This window comes from Phaethon aethereus (genome assembly GCF_964289735.1).
Source record: "Phaethon aethereus genome assembly, chromosome: 11".
NCBI classification, from domain to species: Eukaryota; Metazoa; Chordata; class Aves; order Phaethontiformes; family Phaethontidae; genus Phaethon; species Phaethon aethereus.
The window spans coordinates 19,365,370-19,384,948 of NC_138587.1; the positions used below are offsets into that span (position 1 = coordinate 19,365,370).

The following is a 19,579-nucleotide window of genomic DNA, read 5'->3' on the forward strand; positions in this document are numbered from 1 at the left end:
GTTCCACAGTGAATTTGTGGAGAGGATTTTTTAGAGCCAAAGATGACTGCAATTCAGATAGAAGCTGAAATGGTAATCAATTGCCATTAGACAAAAACTAGCCCTTCACCACAGTTTTGTTCTGAGATATAGTGCATCAGACAGGTAAGTTTTGCATGACCTTTTCAAAGGAAATACCACCTTCTTCAGATGTATAGCAACTGCTTTTCAACTAGGAGTAGGATTAGCGCTAATTAACACACAGGGTGTGGGGGGGAGGAATTCTGTAAGTTGACAACTAAAGAAGAAAGTAAAATGTTTTTCACTAATGTATCTGTGATATGACTCTGTTCCTTAGTCACCTCCTTCAGGACTCCCTCTGAGAGATGTACTTGAATACGTTAATGAAGATTTAGCTAGCCCCCATGCTACTTTTCATTTCTCTCTTGTTGAAAGAAAGCTCTGAAGGACATAGGCTAATAGATTGCATCAAGTCATTGTTCTGCAGTGTGGGGTTACAGATATTTTCCATTATCATTCCCATTAGAGTAAATGGGAGCAAAGAGACCATTTCTTAACATTATGCCTTGACGTTTTTGCTCAAAGAGTGTGTGGATGATATTAGTAACAGGAAGCTGCAAAAATGTTGTAAGAAAAAAAGATGAGAATAGACAGCAATGAGGAGAATAGGTTGTTCAATGAGGTGGCTATAGACTTTTTCTTTTTAAACTGTAAAATTGTTAAATATGAAGTATGTGGAAACTATAATGGTAAATCTAATGTGTGACAATTATGGAGAAGCATCAGTGAAATCAGTAAATATAAATATGTTAGTGATTAAATTAATCTGCTCAGGATGCTTGTTTATGAAAAAAAGTCTGTGTTTCTTACTACATAAGAACAGGTACTGACCTCCCTAGAGAAAAAGGTACGTGATACCAGATACACATGCTTAAACAGACGAGGATATCAATAAAGGAACTGCGTAAAAAGGCTTATGATTGAAAAGATATTTAACTAAATCTGTGCCCTCTCCCGTATTTAAATATAAGTGTCTGGGAGTCTGGAAGGTCTTGCTGCAACATTACTCTTTTCCATAGAATTTCTGGGAGACTTATGTCACTTTGTATCTCCCCTATCTGAGTTTCATGATAAAACTTCATGATGACATGTCTTAATCTGCTAAAAAAGCAAATTATTTTCATATACGTATTCACATAGTACTACCCTTTCTCAAAAAATGTAATAGTATTCATTGCCTATTCTGTCATACTTGAGATTTGCAAATAAAATAAATGAAAAACATTGTTATCAATATGTATTAACTGAGAAGCTTAGATAAATGCAATTTGAGCTGGTCTGTAATTATTCAAGATAGTATAATCTAATAGGAGACATTCCATGAGCAAGTAGCTTTCAGGAAACGGGTAATCTTACACATCTAATATGTAGCATGTGTGCTTATTTAGTATACAGCTACTTTTATCCTGACTTTGATCATTAATACATTGTATTATTTGGGAGTGATTCAAATATGAAATTCACACTTCCTGTCACCACCAGTTAGGTTTTTTCCAGCTTTGAAACTGAACTGGTATTATTTTCCCTTAAATACACTGGCAGTGGTTGTGGTAGTCATCCCTTGTGCTCTCATAGGAGTTGGTGGAAATCAAGGGACAGATACATTTCTTGGATTAGTACTTAAAGATTTTTTTTTGTGAAAGAAATAATTTAGTCTTTCCAGAGCTAGTACAGTGAACTTTTTTGCTTATCTTTGTATTCTTAGTCTAAATATTAAGAAATTTTGCTCTGTAGGTTGGTCTATTAAAATGTAGGAATATAATTTATTTCACACTTACTGCTGCTAACCTTTTGTATTGTTGCTAGTCATTCTTATAATGCAATACTGATTTCTACTTATTGTAGCAATTTTCTGTTGCTTACACATTCTTTCTCCCCAATATAAAAATGTGATTCTGGATGCATCCTTTTTATGATGCTTTGTTTCCTCTTCCAGTTGCCCCCAGTTAGCTTGTTTTCATATGCATACATTGGTATTGCTGCTATATAGGTTTGTATTTCCCAGTCGCTCAAATAAGCAGAATTTACTACCTTCAGATAAGCATCTTAGTGGTTTTAGACTTTGTTTTAAGCATCCTTCTGTGTATTTTTGCACAGCTGAAATCTCATATACGGTCTTTTTTTCCCACACGTCTCACTAGGTTTTATACAGAATATTGCAAGTACTTGTGTTATTTAAAAATGTTTCACTCTGATGTGATTTATGAGATTATTGATCTTTTGAAGTCTGAAATGCTATTGGAAGTGTCCAATGGTCTGTAAATAACAAGGAAAAATTTGCAGAGTAGCAAACAAACATTATAAATCTGAAGTCTGCAATTCAACGTCTAATTTTAAATCACGTTGGAAGTAAAACAGAAACTTGATTTTTAAATATTTGTTTATGTTTTTTAAATAAATGGCTTTTTCAACTTTTACTAGTGCTTAGAATAGGAAACTAGAATTAAACTTTTTTTACTAACAAAAACCTGTTTCATTCTAGAGTCTTTTTGCATCAAAATCAGATGAAAGAATCTGCCTTACAGAGCTTCTATTTGAAATGTGAATACTTTGCTTCTGCTCTAGTGCAAAAAATTAATTGCAGAAGCATGTGCATACGTTATTTACCAAAAAGGCAAATGAAGATTTCTTCAAAGTAATTTAACTTAAAAATCAGAGGTCATCTTAAATGATCTTCGGGGTTGATTCTTTCAAATTAATATAATATCTGTCAGGAGATTAACAGAAAGCATCCAAGTTTCTGAACACAATCACTTTCCCTTTTATACTCGGGGAAGACACTTCCTTCCCTATAAATGTGGGATAGATACTCTATGTTTAAGCTCAGAAACAGAGTAGGAGGTGGGGAGCCACCAGTACTTTTGAGATTTTTGGACAGATAAAAGCCATAAACAAGATGTGTTTGTAGGCTATATCACTTTTTAGTCAAAGGTTATTCTTTTTCACACAAAATGTTATTAAAATCATTTTATTAAAAGAAATCTTCCAAATAGTTGCCATAAATTCTGCACAGCAAGATCCACAGATAGCCAAAAGTTACAAATGAATGTTTAAAAAAAAAACAATGGCGAGGAAAAGAATGTTAGATGTAAATCTTTCACGCTGTCATACAAATAAAATGAAACACTGTTTTAAAGTCATGGTCTTTCTCTTACCTCAAAATTGCAGTTGGAAAGCCAGTGGCAGTTGCAGTGTTAGTACCTACTAACACGTGTAACACTGTAGAAGGAATAATGTGATCCAATAAAGTAAACATAGTCTTAAAACTCAAAAAGTACTAAATTTCAGTGCTCGCATCCTTAAAAGATTATTTTTGGACTTTGAGTGACTTACCCTCGTGTCATATTTTTCTTAACATAAAAGGAATAATAATTACTTCCTGGTAGTGTTGCAACAATTAGCTTTAAGTTCATAAAATGCGTTTGGAAATATGTATTAGATGTACATATGAGGCTGTAATATCTGGAAATCAGTTTGAGAATTAAATTCCTATTACAGTAGTTGTCATTGTTGCATCAAAGGTGATTAAAGTAGCGGTGAACAATTAAACCCTAATGAAATGCCTTTAAGAAGGTTGCAGAAAGAATAGTTGCCATTTCTGTCTCAATATGTAATAGTTTTTCCCTCTCCTGAATATACTTGTAGTAATGACAGAATAAGGATTAAAACTGCAAGGAACTCTCTTGGGTGTCAGTCTTTGAGGAAAGCCGTAATAACTTCTCTCTGTAGTCTGATACTTCCATGCTCATAAGTATTTGCTGCCATTCCCTTTAATCAATTCCTTACTATGATTAGTTACCTTCATCTCTTCATCTTCATTTTAAGAAATAATTTCCTGTGTAGCATTACATCAGTGCTTTACTAATTTTTTTATAGATTACAGCCCCTGGAGTTCCTTTGTATACAAAATAACAATTCTGTTAAAGAAAAGCATCAATTAGCATAGTCTAATTGTCACAAAAGTGTTTTTCATATATTTCATTTTTCATGAATTTCTGGACTGTATTTCCTTCAAAGTTGGCACACACATGATGCTGTCAGGATCATTTCCTTTCCCTTTGCCACCTTTATAAATGTATCTGTGTACAAGAAATATGAATGGTATTAAATGAAGCTTTGATGTAGTCAGAGAAGGAATACAGGGAAAACTGGTGGCTGCAAAATTAAAGCTGAAAAGGGTCAGGGTAAAGTGCATGTTTTGGGAGCAAAGGGGTTGAGATCTTGCACACTCTAGGGATGTGATTTCTCCCAATCTGTTCTTCAAGAATGGATGTGCATCTTAAAGACTTTTTTTTTAGTCAAATGACATATTTCTGCAAGGTTCTTCTAGGAGGAGTTGTTATACTTGTGGTTTTATGAATTATAAACATTGTAGAATTTGTATTATAAAAAAGGAAAATATTAGAAATTAAGGTAATTCTTTGCAATTACCGTTAAAATGCAGCTGATTTTCTCCAGAAGCCCAGTTAACTTGAATAGAGTTGTGTGTAGTATTGGGTTTGCCAGGTCAGGTTTTGGTAGCAGGGTGGCTACAGGAGCGACTTCTGTGAGAAGCTGCTTAGAAGCTTCTGCCGTCTCTGATAGAGCCAGTGCCAGCCGGCTCCAAGATGGACCCACCGCTGGCCAAGGCCAAGCCCATCAGCGATGGTGGTAGCACTTCTGGGAGGACAGTTAAGAAGGGGAAAAAAACCTGGACAACTGCAGCTGGAGAGAAGAGTGAGAGTACGTGAGAGGAACAGCTCTGCAGCCCCCATCTCGGGGCAGGAGGGGCTCCAGGCGCCGGAGCAGAGGGTCCTGGGAAGCCCACGGGGAGGCCGGCTGTGCCCCTGTGGCCATGGAGCTCCACAGGGGAGCAGATCCGCACCCGGGGAGGGCCCCACGCCGGAGCAGGGGGATGCCTGAAGGAGGCCGTGACCCCGTGGGCAGCCCGCGCTGGGGCCGGCTCCTGGCAGGGCCTGTGGCCCTGTGGGGAGAGAGAGGAGCCCCGGCTGGAGCAGGTTTGCTGGCAGGACCTGGGACCCCGCGGGGGCAGGCTGGAGCAGCCTGTTCCTGAAGGACTGCACCCGTGAGGGGATCCAGGCTGGAGCAGCCTGTTCCTGAAGGACGGCACCCGTGACGGGACCCGAGCTGGAGCAGCCTGTTCCTGAAGGATGGCACCCATGGGGGGACCCGGGCTGGAGCAGTTCGTGAAGAACTGCAGCCTGTAGGGACGGCTCACATTGGAGAAGTCTGTGGAGGACTGTCTCCCATGGCAGGGACCCTATGCTGGAGCAGGGCAGAGTGTGAGGAGTCCTCCACTGAGGGGGAAGGAGCGGCAGAGACAACGTGTAATGAACTGACCACAGCCCCCATTCCCCGTTGCCCTGTGCTGCTGGTGGGGAGGAGGTAGAGAAATTGGGAGTGAAGTTAAGCCCAGGAAGAAGGGAGGGGTGGGAGGAAGGTGTTCTAAGATTTAGTTTTTATTTCTCATTATCCTACTCTGATTTGATTGGTATAAATTAAATTACTTTTCCCCAAGTTGAGTCTGTTTTACCTGTGATGGTAACTGGTGAGTCATCTCTCCCTGCCCTTATCTTGACCCATGAGCCTTCCGTTATATTATCTCTTCCTTGTCCAGTTGAGGAGGGGAGTGATAGAGCGGCTTCGGTGAGCACCGGATGTCCAGCCAGGGTCAGCCCACCACAAATGTTCATCCCTTTCAGTATTAAAAATACTAGTATTTTTATTGGCTTGACTTCATATTACTTGAGAGAAAAGAATCTAGAGATTTGGGGTGGTAGATTCTGCTCCCCCCACCCACTCCCCAAAAAAAGAAAACCAACCCGAAAATTCTGAAGACTTCTATATGGAAGAGGAAGAATATCTAAATGTCAGCTGTAGTTATCCCAGGCACATGCTATCAAGAGGTACTTGATAGTCTTGGGAATATTTTTGAAAGGCAGTTCAATGTTGAGGCAGAATGAAAAAGAAATTTGCTTGCAAAAGAAAGTATTGTGGAGAGAGGAACTGTCAAATAAACAAAACAGTACATTTATCTAATTTTTATGCATGCTATGTTTTGGAGAAATACTGCTTGGCAGCTGATGCTCTTCTATTCCCACAGTATTTGATAACAGAGAGTGAAAGTGGGCCACTGACTGTCATTGGCATTTCAAGCATCATGTTGTCAGTCCTTCACTAACAAAAAATAATTGATACAAATTAAATGCATAAACCTGAACTATCATCCACACAATAAATGACAGCATGTTAGTACTAAAGCAAAAGACACCTTTATTTGCTGGGATTAACTGTTGGGCAGGATTAACATAGTATTAGAGAATGAGAATCTTCGGGGCTGGAAATTCATGGTGTTAAGGGATTTAACTAAAAATAGGACATCAGCTAAGTTTCACAGGGATGTTACTGCAGTTGTGTTGAACATTATTAAGTAGAAGATAATACCTTTGTCATGTATTGAGTAATGAGTCCAACCACTGTTTGACCTCAGTTCTCTAGAGTTGAAATTGTGAGAACAGAACAGTATCAGGCTATGATTAGCTTTGGCAGTTTTTTCTGTAAAACCTTAATAGTGCTTTGGACCTCTAATGAAGTATTCTGTGGTTTTGGTAATGTTAATTAGGAAATAATTTGTTGATATCTGTGTGTTGAGAAATTTCTTTATTCATATACTTCAGGGGTGCGTATGTGTACACATACTGACTGATAGGGTGGTTTAGATATTCATATTCCGGAAGACTGCTGTGAATGAATATGATGACAATTAACTTTTTAAAAAAACTTTGAAGTGGATTCTTTTGATATTACTATTTTTATATGTCATTGTATTTGTAGACTTCCTATTATAAATAGGCTCAAATGGCAGCTGCTGCTAAGGATTACCTAGTGCATTCTTATTTTAATCTTTTTTATTTGGTAAACAGATACAGTAACTTTCGTCTTTGCAGCTGTGTTTTTCAGATACAGGTCTTGTGCCATATATTGTGTTTGATAGGTTTAATCAAAACAAAGTGTGTAAAAGGTGTATAACCACCGCTTTCACAATTTAGCCTTCTTCTAAATATCTAGAAACTGATATTTGGCAGGAAAACTGCGTTAAAGAGGGAAAATCCTTCCTTTTTCCATTGAAAATATAATTAGTTTTGACAAAGAACTAGGAATGTGGAAATTCCAGTTTGTCAGTACAATGTTTTAATGGCAATAATAGTACTGCTTAACAGTTGTTTGCCAGCAAGTGGGCCATGGCTGAACTATATTTTAGATTTATATATGATGGTTTAAGGATATAATTAAAGAAGGAAAACCTGATTAAGCAAAGTTTCAAAATGAATTTTGGAGTTGGCAAACTTATGGGAAATGATTAAAAGTACAGTGGTCAGCAAAGGTAATTGGGCTTCATACAAACCACTGGTTCTTCCTTGCTGTTGTTTTCAGTTAATTGCTCAGAAAGAGACACTGTTACCTGGAGCCTTCTGTTTATTGCACCATACAATTATTCTGTGGTACCTGAGAGGTTTTTTTTCAAATAAAATGTTTCATTTGTCATCAGGAACAAGTCTGTGCAGAATGTTTCCCTTTCTGATTACAAAATTAAATTGACTTTCACTTTTCTTTTATAGTTAGTGACAGAAAGAGCACAAAGGTAGTCCATGAGGGCAGCTCTTCTGAATTTTTTTTCTTTAAGGCTATTAAGAATTTCAGTATAAAATATCTGTAAATGTAATATCGAAGTTACATAAAATTAAAGTAGGAAAATGGTTCATTCATGTGTTTCGTTCATTTTACACCTAATGTGTGTGTCTAGAATAACTTTTTATTGTAATTGTCAGAACACTTTATGCCTCAGAACCTGAAGATCTACAGACCAAAAGTTGGGTTTTGACACCTTTTAGGTTGTCTTGTTGTGTGGTCTACAATTATTAATTAATTGTTAATAGTTATTAATTTATTTGTCTGGATGCAAAATAGCGTATTCTGCCTACTGCTCACAAGCAGCTGTGATCTGAACTGCCTTCATAACTACAGAATTTCTTAACTAGCCATCCTCTTTGCACTGGTGTACTTTTTTAAAAATAATCTATATATTTCATTTAAGCCACAATATTATTTCCGTTCAGAGTAATTAAAAGGGAATTTTTTTGTGTGCGTTACAAATACAGATTAAACTTCTTGTTGGTATTGCAGTTATTGTTTGTTATAAGAAAAAATACTATGTTTACCACTGCATAATGTTGGGGGTTAAGTTGCATGAGCACCAGGAATTTCAAAGCAGCTTCCGACGGCGCAGTATCTCTTTGCACATTTGAACAGGGTTACTAATGGAACTTTTTCACTATGTAGTGAAAGAACCTACTCAAGTACTGCAGCAGAAACCAAAGTACTACCTTTATTTGCCTACTACATTTCCATGCATGAAATCAGCATGTTCTGGATACTGCACCAATATACTGGCCAGAATCTTCAACTAGCATTAATTGCTGTAGCTCCACTGAAGTCAGGGAACAAAAAGTAACAAGTTCATAGTGGTTTTTTGTTTGATATTTGCATTTAATTCTTTAATTATCTGCTTAATGATTAACAATTGCAAAAAGGCTTCAATGGTTTAGTATTTCTTGTGTCCCTGCCCTTAAGTAAGAACATGTAATAGATAATAGTGAACACTCTAATGTATTATACTTACCATTGTTCCTTCCTTCTCTTTTGCAGACATTTGGGCCTAGATTTAGTTCCTCGGAAGGACTTTGAGGTTGTGGATTCAGATCAGATCAGTGTTTCAGATCTTTATAAAATGGTAAGAAATCTGTGGGAGATACCTTTGAGTTTTCACTTTGGGAGGCAAAGAAGGGAAAAAAGATTTTATTCTTTACTCTTACGTATCTTCTTGATTAGAATACTGTCGTAAGCCAAATGTCTTTTTCGTTTACACCTTAAACATCAGAATAGTCAGTGTCTATGGCACCCTGAATTTAGTAAGGATGAACCAAATTTCTTTCAGAAATAGCATGCTAATATACATTTTAATTTAAATTTACAAAGTAAATATTAAATTTACAAAGTAAGTATGAAAACTGGAGAAGGTAATTTTGAATGTTGTTTCTTCTTACAGTTTTCTTGTTTTTAAAATCCATTGTTTCAGAAGCAGCAAAAGAAGTTCTAAAAAAACAGATCCATCATATACACCTAACGGGAATCCTTTTAAACTTTGGTCTTTGTTGCTAACATCAATATACTATCATTAAATGAAGTAGCAATAATGTTTTTTCACTTATTTGTAGAATTAAAGAAAAATAGGGCTGGAAAATCTTAAAAGGTCATTCAGTCCATTCTCCTGCCTAATGTCAGGATCAACTGTCTCTGTCACTTCTGACAATTGCTTCTCTATTTCCAAAAATCACCAGTGGGTAAGACTCCACAGCCTGCCCAGGCAATCCTTTTGTGCAGTTCTCTGGTTTTACACTTTGGAAGTTCTATTCATGGTGGTCTTAGACATAGAGATTTCTTGCTGCAGGTTAAGCTTCACATCTTCTTGTCATGTCCACAAAGAAACAGATTACTCCTGCCTGTTTGCACCACCCTTTATGTACTTGAAGGCTTGTTAAGTCCCATTCAGTCTTCTCTTAGGCTGAAGAACCCTAAGTATCTTCTAGTTTTTCTTTATAGGTCAGGTTTTCTAGACCTATGGTTCCTGCATGTATTCTGCAGATATTATATTATATAATCTGCAGTATGCCACTGCCTTTTGCAAGTATACGGTTGAATTCTGTCAAATGGGAAATAATACAAAACCTTGGAAGCTCCAGAGGTTAGCTGCGGTAGTGTCTTGAAGAGGTCTATTCAACTTGAAAGCATCATGAGCCAGGCAGATGTCCTGGCAAATTATATTGACGTATAACGAAGAAGGCTAACAGATCGACATGCTTTTGGCTTACTTTATTGTAACTTCAAACGACAATTATTAACTTGCTGGGAAAAATAGAACTGCTTCCTGTTGTAGGATCTAGTGTTGATCAGCCTACTTCTTCCATTAATTAAAACTTCTCAAGCCTGGAGTGCCTCAACAGTTTGTGTGAGTCCAGAAAGTCCTTGAGAGACACTATTTGATTCTTTCTAGAGAGGCTGCAGATGAAGAATACTTAAGTGAAAAGTCTGCTTCTAGGAGCTGCATAGATAATAAACATCTTTGCCCCGTTTCAAAGAATTTTGAGCTCACAGGAAAAGGGGAGGAAGGAGGGATACCAGTGAACAAGTTAATTTAAACACAACTAATCCTTGAACATTAAGGCCATTTCTGTTGTCTGGCAGTGTCCCTTAGAAAACATAGGTGGTGCATTTGAATAAGAGTGTTAGGATTTTCAGGAAAAGTAGTTCAATTCCTTCATTGCAGTGAGTTCCAACTTCTGTCATTACTAGTCACTAGTCCAGTCATATTAGTACATAGCGAAGTTAAAGTTGTTTTAGAACTGTGAATTGTGCCATTAATGAACTGTAAAGCCAATGAAGAAAGTCACAATTTAAGTGTATTTGGATTCTCCTCTGTTAGTAGGGTTATGCAATACAGTTAACTTTGTTTAGGATCATGATGTAACTGTAGGGGAGAAACAGCATGTAATGTTCAGAGGAAAGCGAATGCAGACCTTTCCAGAGACACTACTTTATGTAAAAAACAAACCACCAAACAAAAAACAAACAAACAAAAAGAACCAGCAATTACTTCAATACAACTTTGTAGCTTAATATTTTCCAAGGAAAATAGTGTTTTTTCTACATAAATATTGTTAACAGTTTCACTCACTTCTAGTAAACATTTCATTTACTATTTTAAAATGTTCTTTGGCTTTCAACTATCTAAGATTAGGGAGTGATAGGTGGGGTTTTTTGATATGCAAGATGTACTTCTTCCTAAAATAAAGGCGTGTTTTGTAAGCAAGCTATATGCTGTTGCCATTTTGGGTTATTTGCATCATATAACAGTGGATTTAATGGAAAGAAATAAAAATTGTGTTACATAAGAAATATTGAAGTACATCACTCTATAGTACTAATTTTTACTGTTTGTTCCTGATTTGCCATAGACCGAGGAGGGTTTGGTCCTATTACAGAGGAGTTTTCCTTCAAATACAGTATGGAGATAAGTCAGTACAAAATTAAATCAGTAATGAATGGGAGAATGCAAGATAAGTTGTTAACAGGATTGTGTTCTTATTCTGTGTTTCATTCTGCAGGCTTTTTTGCTCTGAGTACTTGTAATACAGCAAATAGGTAATATTTCATTGTCAGAGTAGTCTGATTACGTCACCTGTCTTAGTCCTGAAGAAAATGTCCAGAGCACAGTTTGCTGCTCAGATCCGTGCTGGTATCAGGACGTGACTATTAGTCAGTTCCCGCTTCACTGTTCCTTTAGTCTGTAGATTCAAGAAGACAGTGCTGTCTAATCACATCTAGTTCATAGTCAGAAGGCAATTTCAGGAATGAGAACAGCTGAAAAACTGTTATTTTTTTAACTTAAATTTGGCAGAAATTGAAGGAGGAGGGTATTGGTGGCTTTTTGTTGGTGTAGGGTTTTTTTTAATGTGGTTTTGGGTTTGTTTTTATTATTTAACAAAAACTAGGGAGAGAATCTCCTTGCTCCTGGCAAAATACTTACTGGGTTCTCAACTGAGCAATGAGGTTTTACATTGTAAAATATCTTGCAGGAGTAATTGTGAGAGCCCAGTTGCTTTCTCATATTTGCAGGATTATAGAATGTTAAATGTAACATAGAAAACAGTCTCATGTTAGCAGAAAAATGGATGAGGTAACACATTAGACTTTCGTATCTGTGACAATGAATTCGGGTATTTTATACAGAGTCATTAGACTTAGCATTACTTTTCTTGGTAAATTTTACATTTTTAGGTTCAAGCATCTTTTTTAGCTCTCATTTTCCATTGCGAAGTGTATTTGTCACTGCTGTATGACTGTTTTATTCATCTCTGTCAGAACTGCCTTGTACATCCTCTTTTCCAGGTTACTCATTATGAAGCCAAATACTACTGGTTTCAGGATGCACAGCATTTGTCAGAAATTGTTGCTGTAGTCCTGAAGGAAACCAAATTGCTCTTTCCTGATGACAATGTTTGTGATTTTTAACTAATATGATGGAACACTTTTTTAAAATGTACATTACTTTTGAAATTGTGGGAAAATATGTTGTCAGAATTCTGCCACAGAGCTCAGTGCTGGAATTGCTGCTAGATTGAAGCTGTCATTTAGCAACATAAGCCCAGCAGAATGTCAGAAACGCTTGGATAGCACTTCTTAGTGAAAGGGTTTACAAGACACAAATGTCTGGAGGCATTTGCAAAAATCAGAGATGTTCAAAACTGGAAATTAAATATGTTTTGCTTTTCTACAAATTTATTGATTTGTGTATGAGTCTTCAGGATAAATTTAAGAGGTGCAGGAAAGGCACAACTCTTGTCTGTGTTACTGCTAGGTCTTAGCCATTTCTTTCAACTGTCTGAAAAAAATATCACAAGTTTACCAGAATTCCTCACAAGTAGACAAGTTTCAAATTAATGCTGCCATCATCTCGTACTTGCTTACTCTTTATTCAGATGGAAAATGTGATCAGTAAGAATGAGTAGTTGTAAAACTTGAAAATAGAGACCTCAATTGCCTAAAACTCTGATAGAAAAGGAAACCAACTGGACACAAACTGTGGAGGAAGCTCATGAAATCTCTTTGTGATTTTTGTTTGTTTAACAAAGTAGATTGTCAGAGGACAGATTTGTGTACCCTTGGTTCTAAACCCTAGTAAGAAGTTGATTGAGAATATGAAGATAGAAAGCAGTTTGTTTGAGACTGATTTTGTAATTATAGGATCTGCCTATCGAGCATTGTTAGGAAAGGAAGGAAGAGGAAGAACAACAGCAAAAACTAATATTGCTAGGTAAGATATTATGAGAAGCAAGTTTGATGGGAAGAAAGAGGTAAGGAGAATTTATAGGTGTCTCAGTAAATTAAAAACAAACCCACAAGACACTCAGTAAGAGGCCAAGGTGAATAAATAAAGTATTCTTCATTGCCTTCAGTCACTAGAGTGAAAGAAAGGGAAATTAAGATTACCAAGAGCAAGTATAGAAGAACAAAAGTATAGAAAAGTAGAATAGCATAGCACAAATAGGTAAATAGAAAAATTAGAAAGGCAGTGGACAAATTAAGATATAAGAAGCAAATACTGTCAATTGTATCAAGAAACAGTTTTATATAAACAAACTGATAATAATTAGAAACTAAAGAAAAGTTTTTATACTGGGGGAAACCAATTGGCACATGATGCAAGAAAATAACATGGCATTTAACGTACTTTTCACACCCCTCAAGCTCTAGTAAGGTGGTGAACTGTGTCAAATCACTAATGATACCTGTGGAAAAGTGAAAGGAGTCACATCTGAACAGGGGGGTGGGGTGGGTTCACTAAGCAATTACCAGTTCCAGAGGATTTAGAGCTATATACGTTTCATTTGGGATATCTAGACATGTTGGTGATAACCATTGGAAAGATGGGTAAGAATACGGGCAAAGGGCAAGCATACTTTACACCTTTAAAAAAGGTAATGGAGGAAGAGGAGCAGCTACAAATCATTCTCTCCCTGTAAAAAATGCTGGAACAGAAAAAAGTATCTAATTATTTACAATAAGGATGCGAGTAATAGTGACTGTGAGCTTGTTCAGAAAAAGCAATGTTTAAAAGTTCCATTGTATTTCCAGAACGTGAATGAGTCTAGTGGATAGAGAAAAAGCAACTGATGCCATATTTAGATTTTCATAAAGATTTTAATAGTTTTTTTTTAAATTTAAATTTTCCTAAGGTTGTTAGTTCTAAATGAAATTACTGTAAACACAAAGCTAATTAGAAAACCCCTACTTAAAAAAAAATGGTGAAGAATGGTTGTCAATAACTTGGTTAAATAGGATCCATGAATCGGCTTAATTGCTTGTGGTTATCCTCCATTTTCTAGTGCTTCATGTTTCATTAATGACCGGATGATGAAATAGGGAGTATGCTTACTAAGTATGCAAATACCACAAAGTTGGAAGTGGTAGTACATGGGAGGAAAGGATCAGAATTCAAAATCATGTGGACAAATTGAAGAAAGTATCTGAAAAGTGTAGGATACAAATGAGAATCATAAATGCCAGATTTTAACTTCTGCAGTCAGTTGTTGCTTCTGAAGTACGGGTTGGGATGCTACAAGCTTAGGTGGTTTTGTAGGTGAAGATTTGAGTACTATAATGGAATCATGGGCTGAATAATTAATCTTTTCGTGTTAGTGATGGATAAGACAAGAATCAGTGGGCCTAGGTTACAATGACAAGTATTCAGTTTAAGCATCAGAAAGCACTTTGAAGAAAGATATACCGAGATGGTTCATCTTATCTATTATGTTTGTACAACCTTAACAGGCAACTGTCCTTTGGGAAAAATAAAGGTAAAACTGAATTTTTTTTTTTTTTTTAAAAAAAAAAAAGTATGATTTCCTAACAGTCCTATTTTTATATCACCTTGCGAGGCTTTTCAGGTTGGAAAGTGGCTCAGGGGAGATATAGTCAAACTTCCTGCTCAGTGCAAGGTCAATACTGAGTTTAGACCAGGCTGCTCAGAGCATTGTCCAGTTGGATCTTGAAATTCTTCAAGGAAAAGGATTGGCTTCCTGCTCTAATGCTTGACTGCTTTGATGGGGTCATTTTTTTTTTCCCTTGTGTCAAGTCAGGATATCCCATGTTGTAGTTTATGACCACAGTATTTTTGTCCTCCTGCTGTGCAGCACTGTAAAGAGCCTGGCTGTGTCACCTTCATAACTTTGTAGTTATTGGAAGGCTGCCATCAGGTCACCTCTAAACCTTCTCTCCTCCAGACTAAAAAAGCTGCATTCCCTCTGTCTATTCTCATACAGTGTGTGCTCCAGCTCCCAGCCGCTTTGGTGGTCCTTTGCTGAATAGCGTGCAGTATTTCAGATGTAGTTTACTGAATGCTGAGTAAAAAGGAATAAATGCTATTCTCAATCTACTGGGTACATTCCTGTTAATACAAACAGTAAATTGTTAAACATCCTTGCTGCCAGAGTGCTCTCCAGACTTAACATTTGGCTTGCTGTTTATTAGGACCCTGCCAGTCAATTCCCAGCCTATGCCATGGAAGGATTAGCCTGTCCCACGTGCAGGACTTGCATTTGTCCTTCCTGTATTTCATAAGGTTCCTTTTAACCAGTTCCTCTGGATTGCCTAGATCACTCTGAATGGAGGCCTCTTCCTTGAATACATTGACTGCTGCCCCCAATTTAGGAATTTATTAGACTGGATCAGTCTCAGGGTAGACTCTGAAGAATACCTGCTATCAGACACTACCTTATATGAGCCTGACAATCCAACTGTTGGGGGTTTTTTATCAGTAGTTAGCCTACCCATCCAGGTGTAACTTCACAACTTTGGTACAAGGATACAGTGAAAGACTGTGGTGAAGGCCTTGCTGAACTCAAGATAGACAACAGCTGCTAGTCTTCCCTCATCTACAAATCTGGTCATTTCACCCTAGAGGGCTAGCTTGATCAAGCATGATTTACCGTTGGTAAATCCATATTGGCTATTTTCAGTCACCTTGTCCTTCATCTACCCAAATATGGCTTCCAAGAGAACATGTACACTTTGGGGCACTTTGCCTAGCAAGAGGCAAGGGTATGTAAAATTAACTCAGTCAGTGGTTGTCTGTATTGCAATAGCGTGGTCCCGAAGCATAAAAGCAGACAGTTAGTGAAATCTAATATTTTGATTGTGAGAAATTTAAAACCTGATTTTTGGCGACTTACTGTTACAGGTTTACCTAAATGTGTGCTCTGTAAGCAGCTGTGTTCACTGGGGAAATGGTAGCTCTTTGGACCACCTCTCAGAATTCTCTTGCTTGAGTTTATCTCCCATTTTCTTATTTGGATTTAGAGATTAATTGTAGTCAAAAGAAGCCAGGATACCTTGAACAGCTTAAATAACTGGTCTTTCCTATGCTGGCTGATTCTGGATGGTCGCAGGTGACAAAAAAGATTAAATAGGCAACTCAGCCACCTAAAATTAGAGGACTTTAACATTCGGAAGACACTGCAGTAGACAAACAGTGGAGCTGGAGGTCATTATTTCTTTTGCTGACAGTGTGAAAGAGGACATTTTTATAACTGTATGTAAACAGATGTCAAGATATGCCATTTAACTTTATATCTTCTTGATTTAGCCTCGTTATGAAGATTATCTCTCCTTTTGTGGTAAAAAGTCATATTTTTGTTCTGTGTGAAAGATAGTGTCACAGTTTGGAAAAAGTATTGCTGAATACATTTCGTGGACTAACTTTTACTTCTGAACCTACGACGTTTTCAACTGATCATGCTGTTCCTGCTACAGAGTGTGTATGTTTGGTCAGAGTAAGATGTTGGCTATGTAATAAAACGATAGAGGTGGAGATGAATGAAGAGAATGTTTATTAACGTGTGGTAGCGTTAATGTTAGTATTTCAGTTCAAAATGCCAATGTTAAGATGCATATGTGTAGAACAAGCATGGCAGAATCGTTAATGAGATGGGTTTTAAAGCTCTCTGAAACCTTTTCAATTTGGATTAGTATTTAAATCTCTCTTTGGAGATTAAATTGATTCAGTGAGACTTGCAGTCCATTTTCTGATTATAACATCTTCTAGCATAAGGGGCTTTAAATACAGGATCATCCTCAAAGTTCTGTTTTGGAGATGTAGCTCTTTATACTGATGCTTCTTTACAGGTGTTGGCCAGCTGAAATTGTAGAAGAGTCTAACCATTTATCAGGATTTCATTTTCTGATCAGAGCAAAAATTTTAAATGAGGTCTAAAGCCCGTCTAGATGTCTGTGCCTTTTTTAACAATTGCACCTTTTCGTAGACAACATACTGGTAGATGAGGATTAGTGGTGAGCTATCCCCCCATTTAGCTTGAGAACACACAAGATTATACAGTGTAAGTAGATGGACTGTTCAAAAAGAAATGTTTTTACAGTGTTGGAAATTGTCTAGCTTGTGACAACTGCTTGTGTTAAAAGCTAAGGTAAATACCACCTGTAAATTCAAGTAGTTAGGCTAAGAAATGCCTTAACTGAGAAAAGCCTTTAGGAAGGCTAGTGGCCTTGTTAGTGATGATGTACTGTGAAAAAAGGCTGTGAAAAGTTGGTAATAATCTTGAACAGTCATATTTTAAAATTGTTGTTCTAATGCTACACAGAGATAATGTAAATATTTCGTACTTTCAGAGGTTTAAATTTTACTATTTTGTATCTCCACAGCATTTGTCAAGTAGACACAGTGTCCAGCAAAGCACATCACAGGTAAATATTGTCTACGTATGAATTTTTCTTGTCTTTAAGTGTTTGGTATTGTATGCAAAGGAATGATGGAGAGTATTGGGTAAGTCCCGTTCCTCAGAAGATCCCCAAGTAATTAACTTACTATGCTTCTTCTTCAACTTCCATTTAGGCCTCTCTTCCTTAGCTCCAACTGTTGTTCTTTAAAGATCGACTTCTGCAGTGATTTCAAAAGCCTCAGTCTGCCCCTGTGATCATCTTTTCACCTGCTAATGCATGGCTTAGTAGGGTTCTGTTTCACATCTCCTTTCTGTAATCCTTTCCTGGTCATGGAATCTTGGTCTAATCTTTCCAGGAGAACTGTGCTTCCAGAGGTACTCATCTTTAAAGGATGAGAATTTACTTGGAATTAATTTAAAATTCAGAACAAAATTTATTTTAAGCTCTATTTTTTTTTTTAACCTAGTTAAAAACCTAGGTTTTGAAAGCCTGAAAATGTTAAGATTTTCTTTGCTAGTATGTACCTCTCTACACATTCAGAGGAGACGAGCCTAGTGAATTTAGGATATTCATGCAACCTGTTTATTAAGATCAACACACGATGGATACAAAGGGCTATAAAAATTAAAGAATAATTTTATTTCTAATTATACTTCTTGTTTCCCATCCCAATTTTCACTGTTGTAAATAGGTCTTGATATACTGAGTCAAAATGTAAACCATTCTGTCATTTGACTTTATTGGTTTCTCTTGTTCTAACAGTCAACTATTGTTAAGATTTCTTTTTCTTATACCTGCAGGGCATGTTAGCCCAAAAAGCCTGCTTCTAAATGACCTCCATAAATGAACTTCAGCTGTTGAAAAGAAATAATGTAACAAATGTTATTCTTCAAAATGGTTTGAAGTCCATCTGCTTTAAATGGAAATCATCAAGAACCACCCTAGCACCATCTTATCACAGTTCATTTTCATACCAGAATCCAGACAATATTTGAGAAGTAGGATTGTGTTGGTTTACTTGATAAAAATAGATTTCAAATGCATAAACCATTTATCTCATATTTACATGGTTATTTTGGTATCTCAAACTATTCAAATTAAAAGTTGAAAAAATAGAGGAAGAAAATTTAATCTGGCATGTATCTCTAAGGTAGAATATATTTGAGATTAAGTTTTTACCTGATGGAGAAAAAGAGAGCAGCATCTCAGCTAGAAGTATGAAGTTGGTCACGTGTCTTTTATTTGTGAAGAACTAAAAATCATTTTCATTGTTTTTAATCAGGTGGATACAATTCGCCAGCGTCATGGGGAAGCTTGCCGCATGCCAGTGCCTCATCACTTCTTCCTCAGCCTAAAGAGCTTCACCTACAATACAATTGGAGAAGACACAGATGTCTTTTTTTCTTTGTATGATGTTCGAGAAGGCAAGCAGATCAGGTAGGCCTGTATCAAATAACCAAAAGGCTTCCTAGGAAAAAAATTATGAACAAAGCAAACACATTGGAGAAAAACATGTGAGCTATTCTTGTGACACAACTGGAATGTGAAAGCTGATAAATCAGAAGTTGACAGCCCTGCAATGTGTACATGAGAATACCGGTAAAGCTAATCATTGCATATAAAATTTAGTGCTTGCATATAAGCAAAGCATTAAAGGCATAGAATAGTTGAATTTTGTTTAGGTTTCTGACTTTGCCTCCACGCATTACTGAAGGTCTTAATGTTTAGTAGCTGCCTTCTTATGGCTCTTGTTTAAGAAATACTAATAATGGCAGGGCCACACTGTATGACTGTTTTGAAGAGGACTGCTGCATGTTTGGGTGATGAACTGAGGCTCTTGAACTCTCATCCACTCCTTGCCTTACAGGCATGTTACAGTATAGCTTGTTTTCATTACTCTGTTGCTATCAATATAAAGTATTCATACTCATCCGTATGTCTAGGCTGGACAACTGTGCTGCTCAGTACGTACTAATGTTAGCAAATATGAAATGTGTTCTGTTTTTCCTGTGTTTTGAAAACATCAGAATATGTAGGAGAGTATTGCAACATATGCATTGTGTCTCAGAAATTAAGTAAGTGTAGCTTGGTCTGATCTAAAGTACAGCATGTTCGTGGGGGGGGGGTTGAGTTTTGATTAAGGCATGTCCTGACAGTTGGCACAGAC

General features: G+C 36.9%; 1 protein-coding gene across 1 annotated transcript in view; it reads left to right on the top strand.

Moving 5' to 3' along the window:
* The window catches only part of DOCK3 (dedicator of cytokinesis 3), a gene marked incomplete at both ends in the record, with an annotated part of 215,636 nt that overhangs the window by 68,811 nt on the left and 127,246 nt on the right, over window positions 1-19,579 (top strand). The window contains 3 exons of the mRNA XM_082004660.1: window positions 8,767-8,851; window positions 17,395-17,436; window positions 18,695-18,849. Coding sequence (XP_081860786.1) covers window positions 8,767-8,851; window positions 17,395-17,436; window positions 18,695-18,849 — 282 coding nt within the window. The remainder of the gene's footprint in view (window positions 1-8,766; window positions 8,852-17,394; window positions 17,437-18,694; window positions 18,850-19,579) is intronic.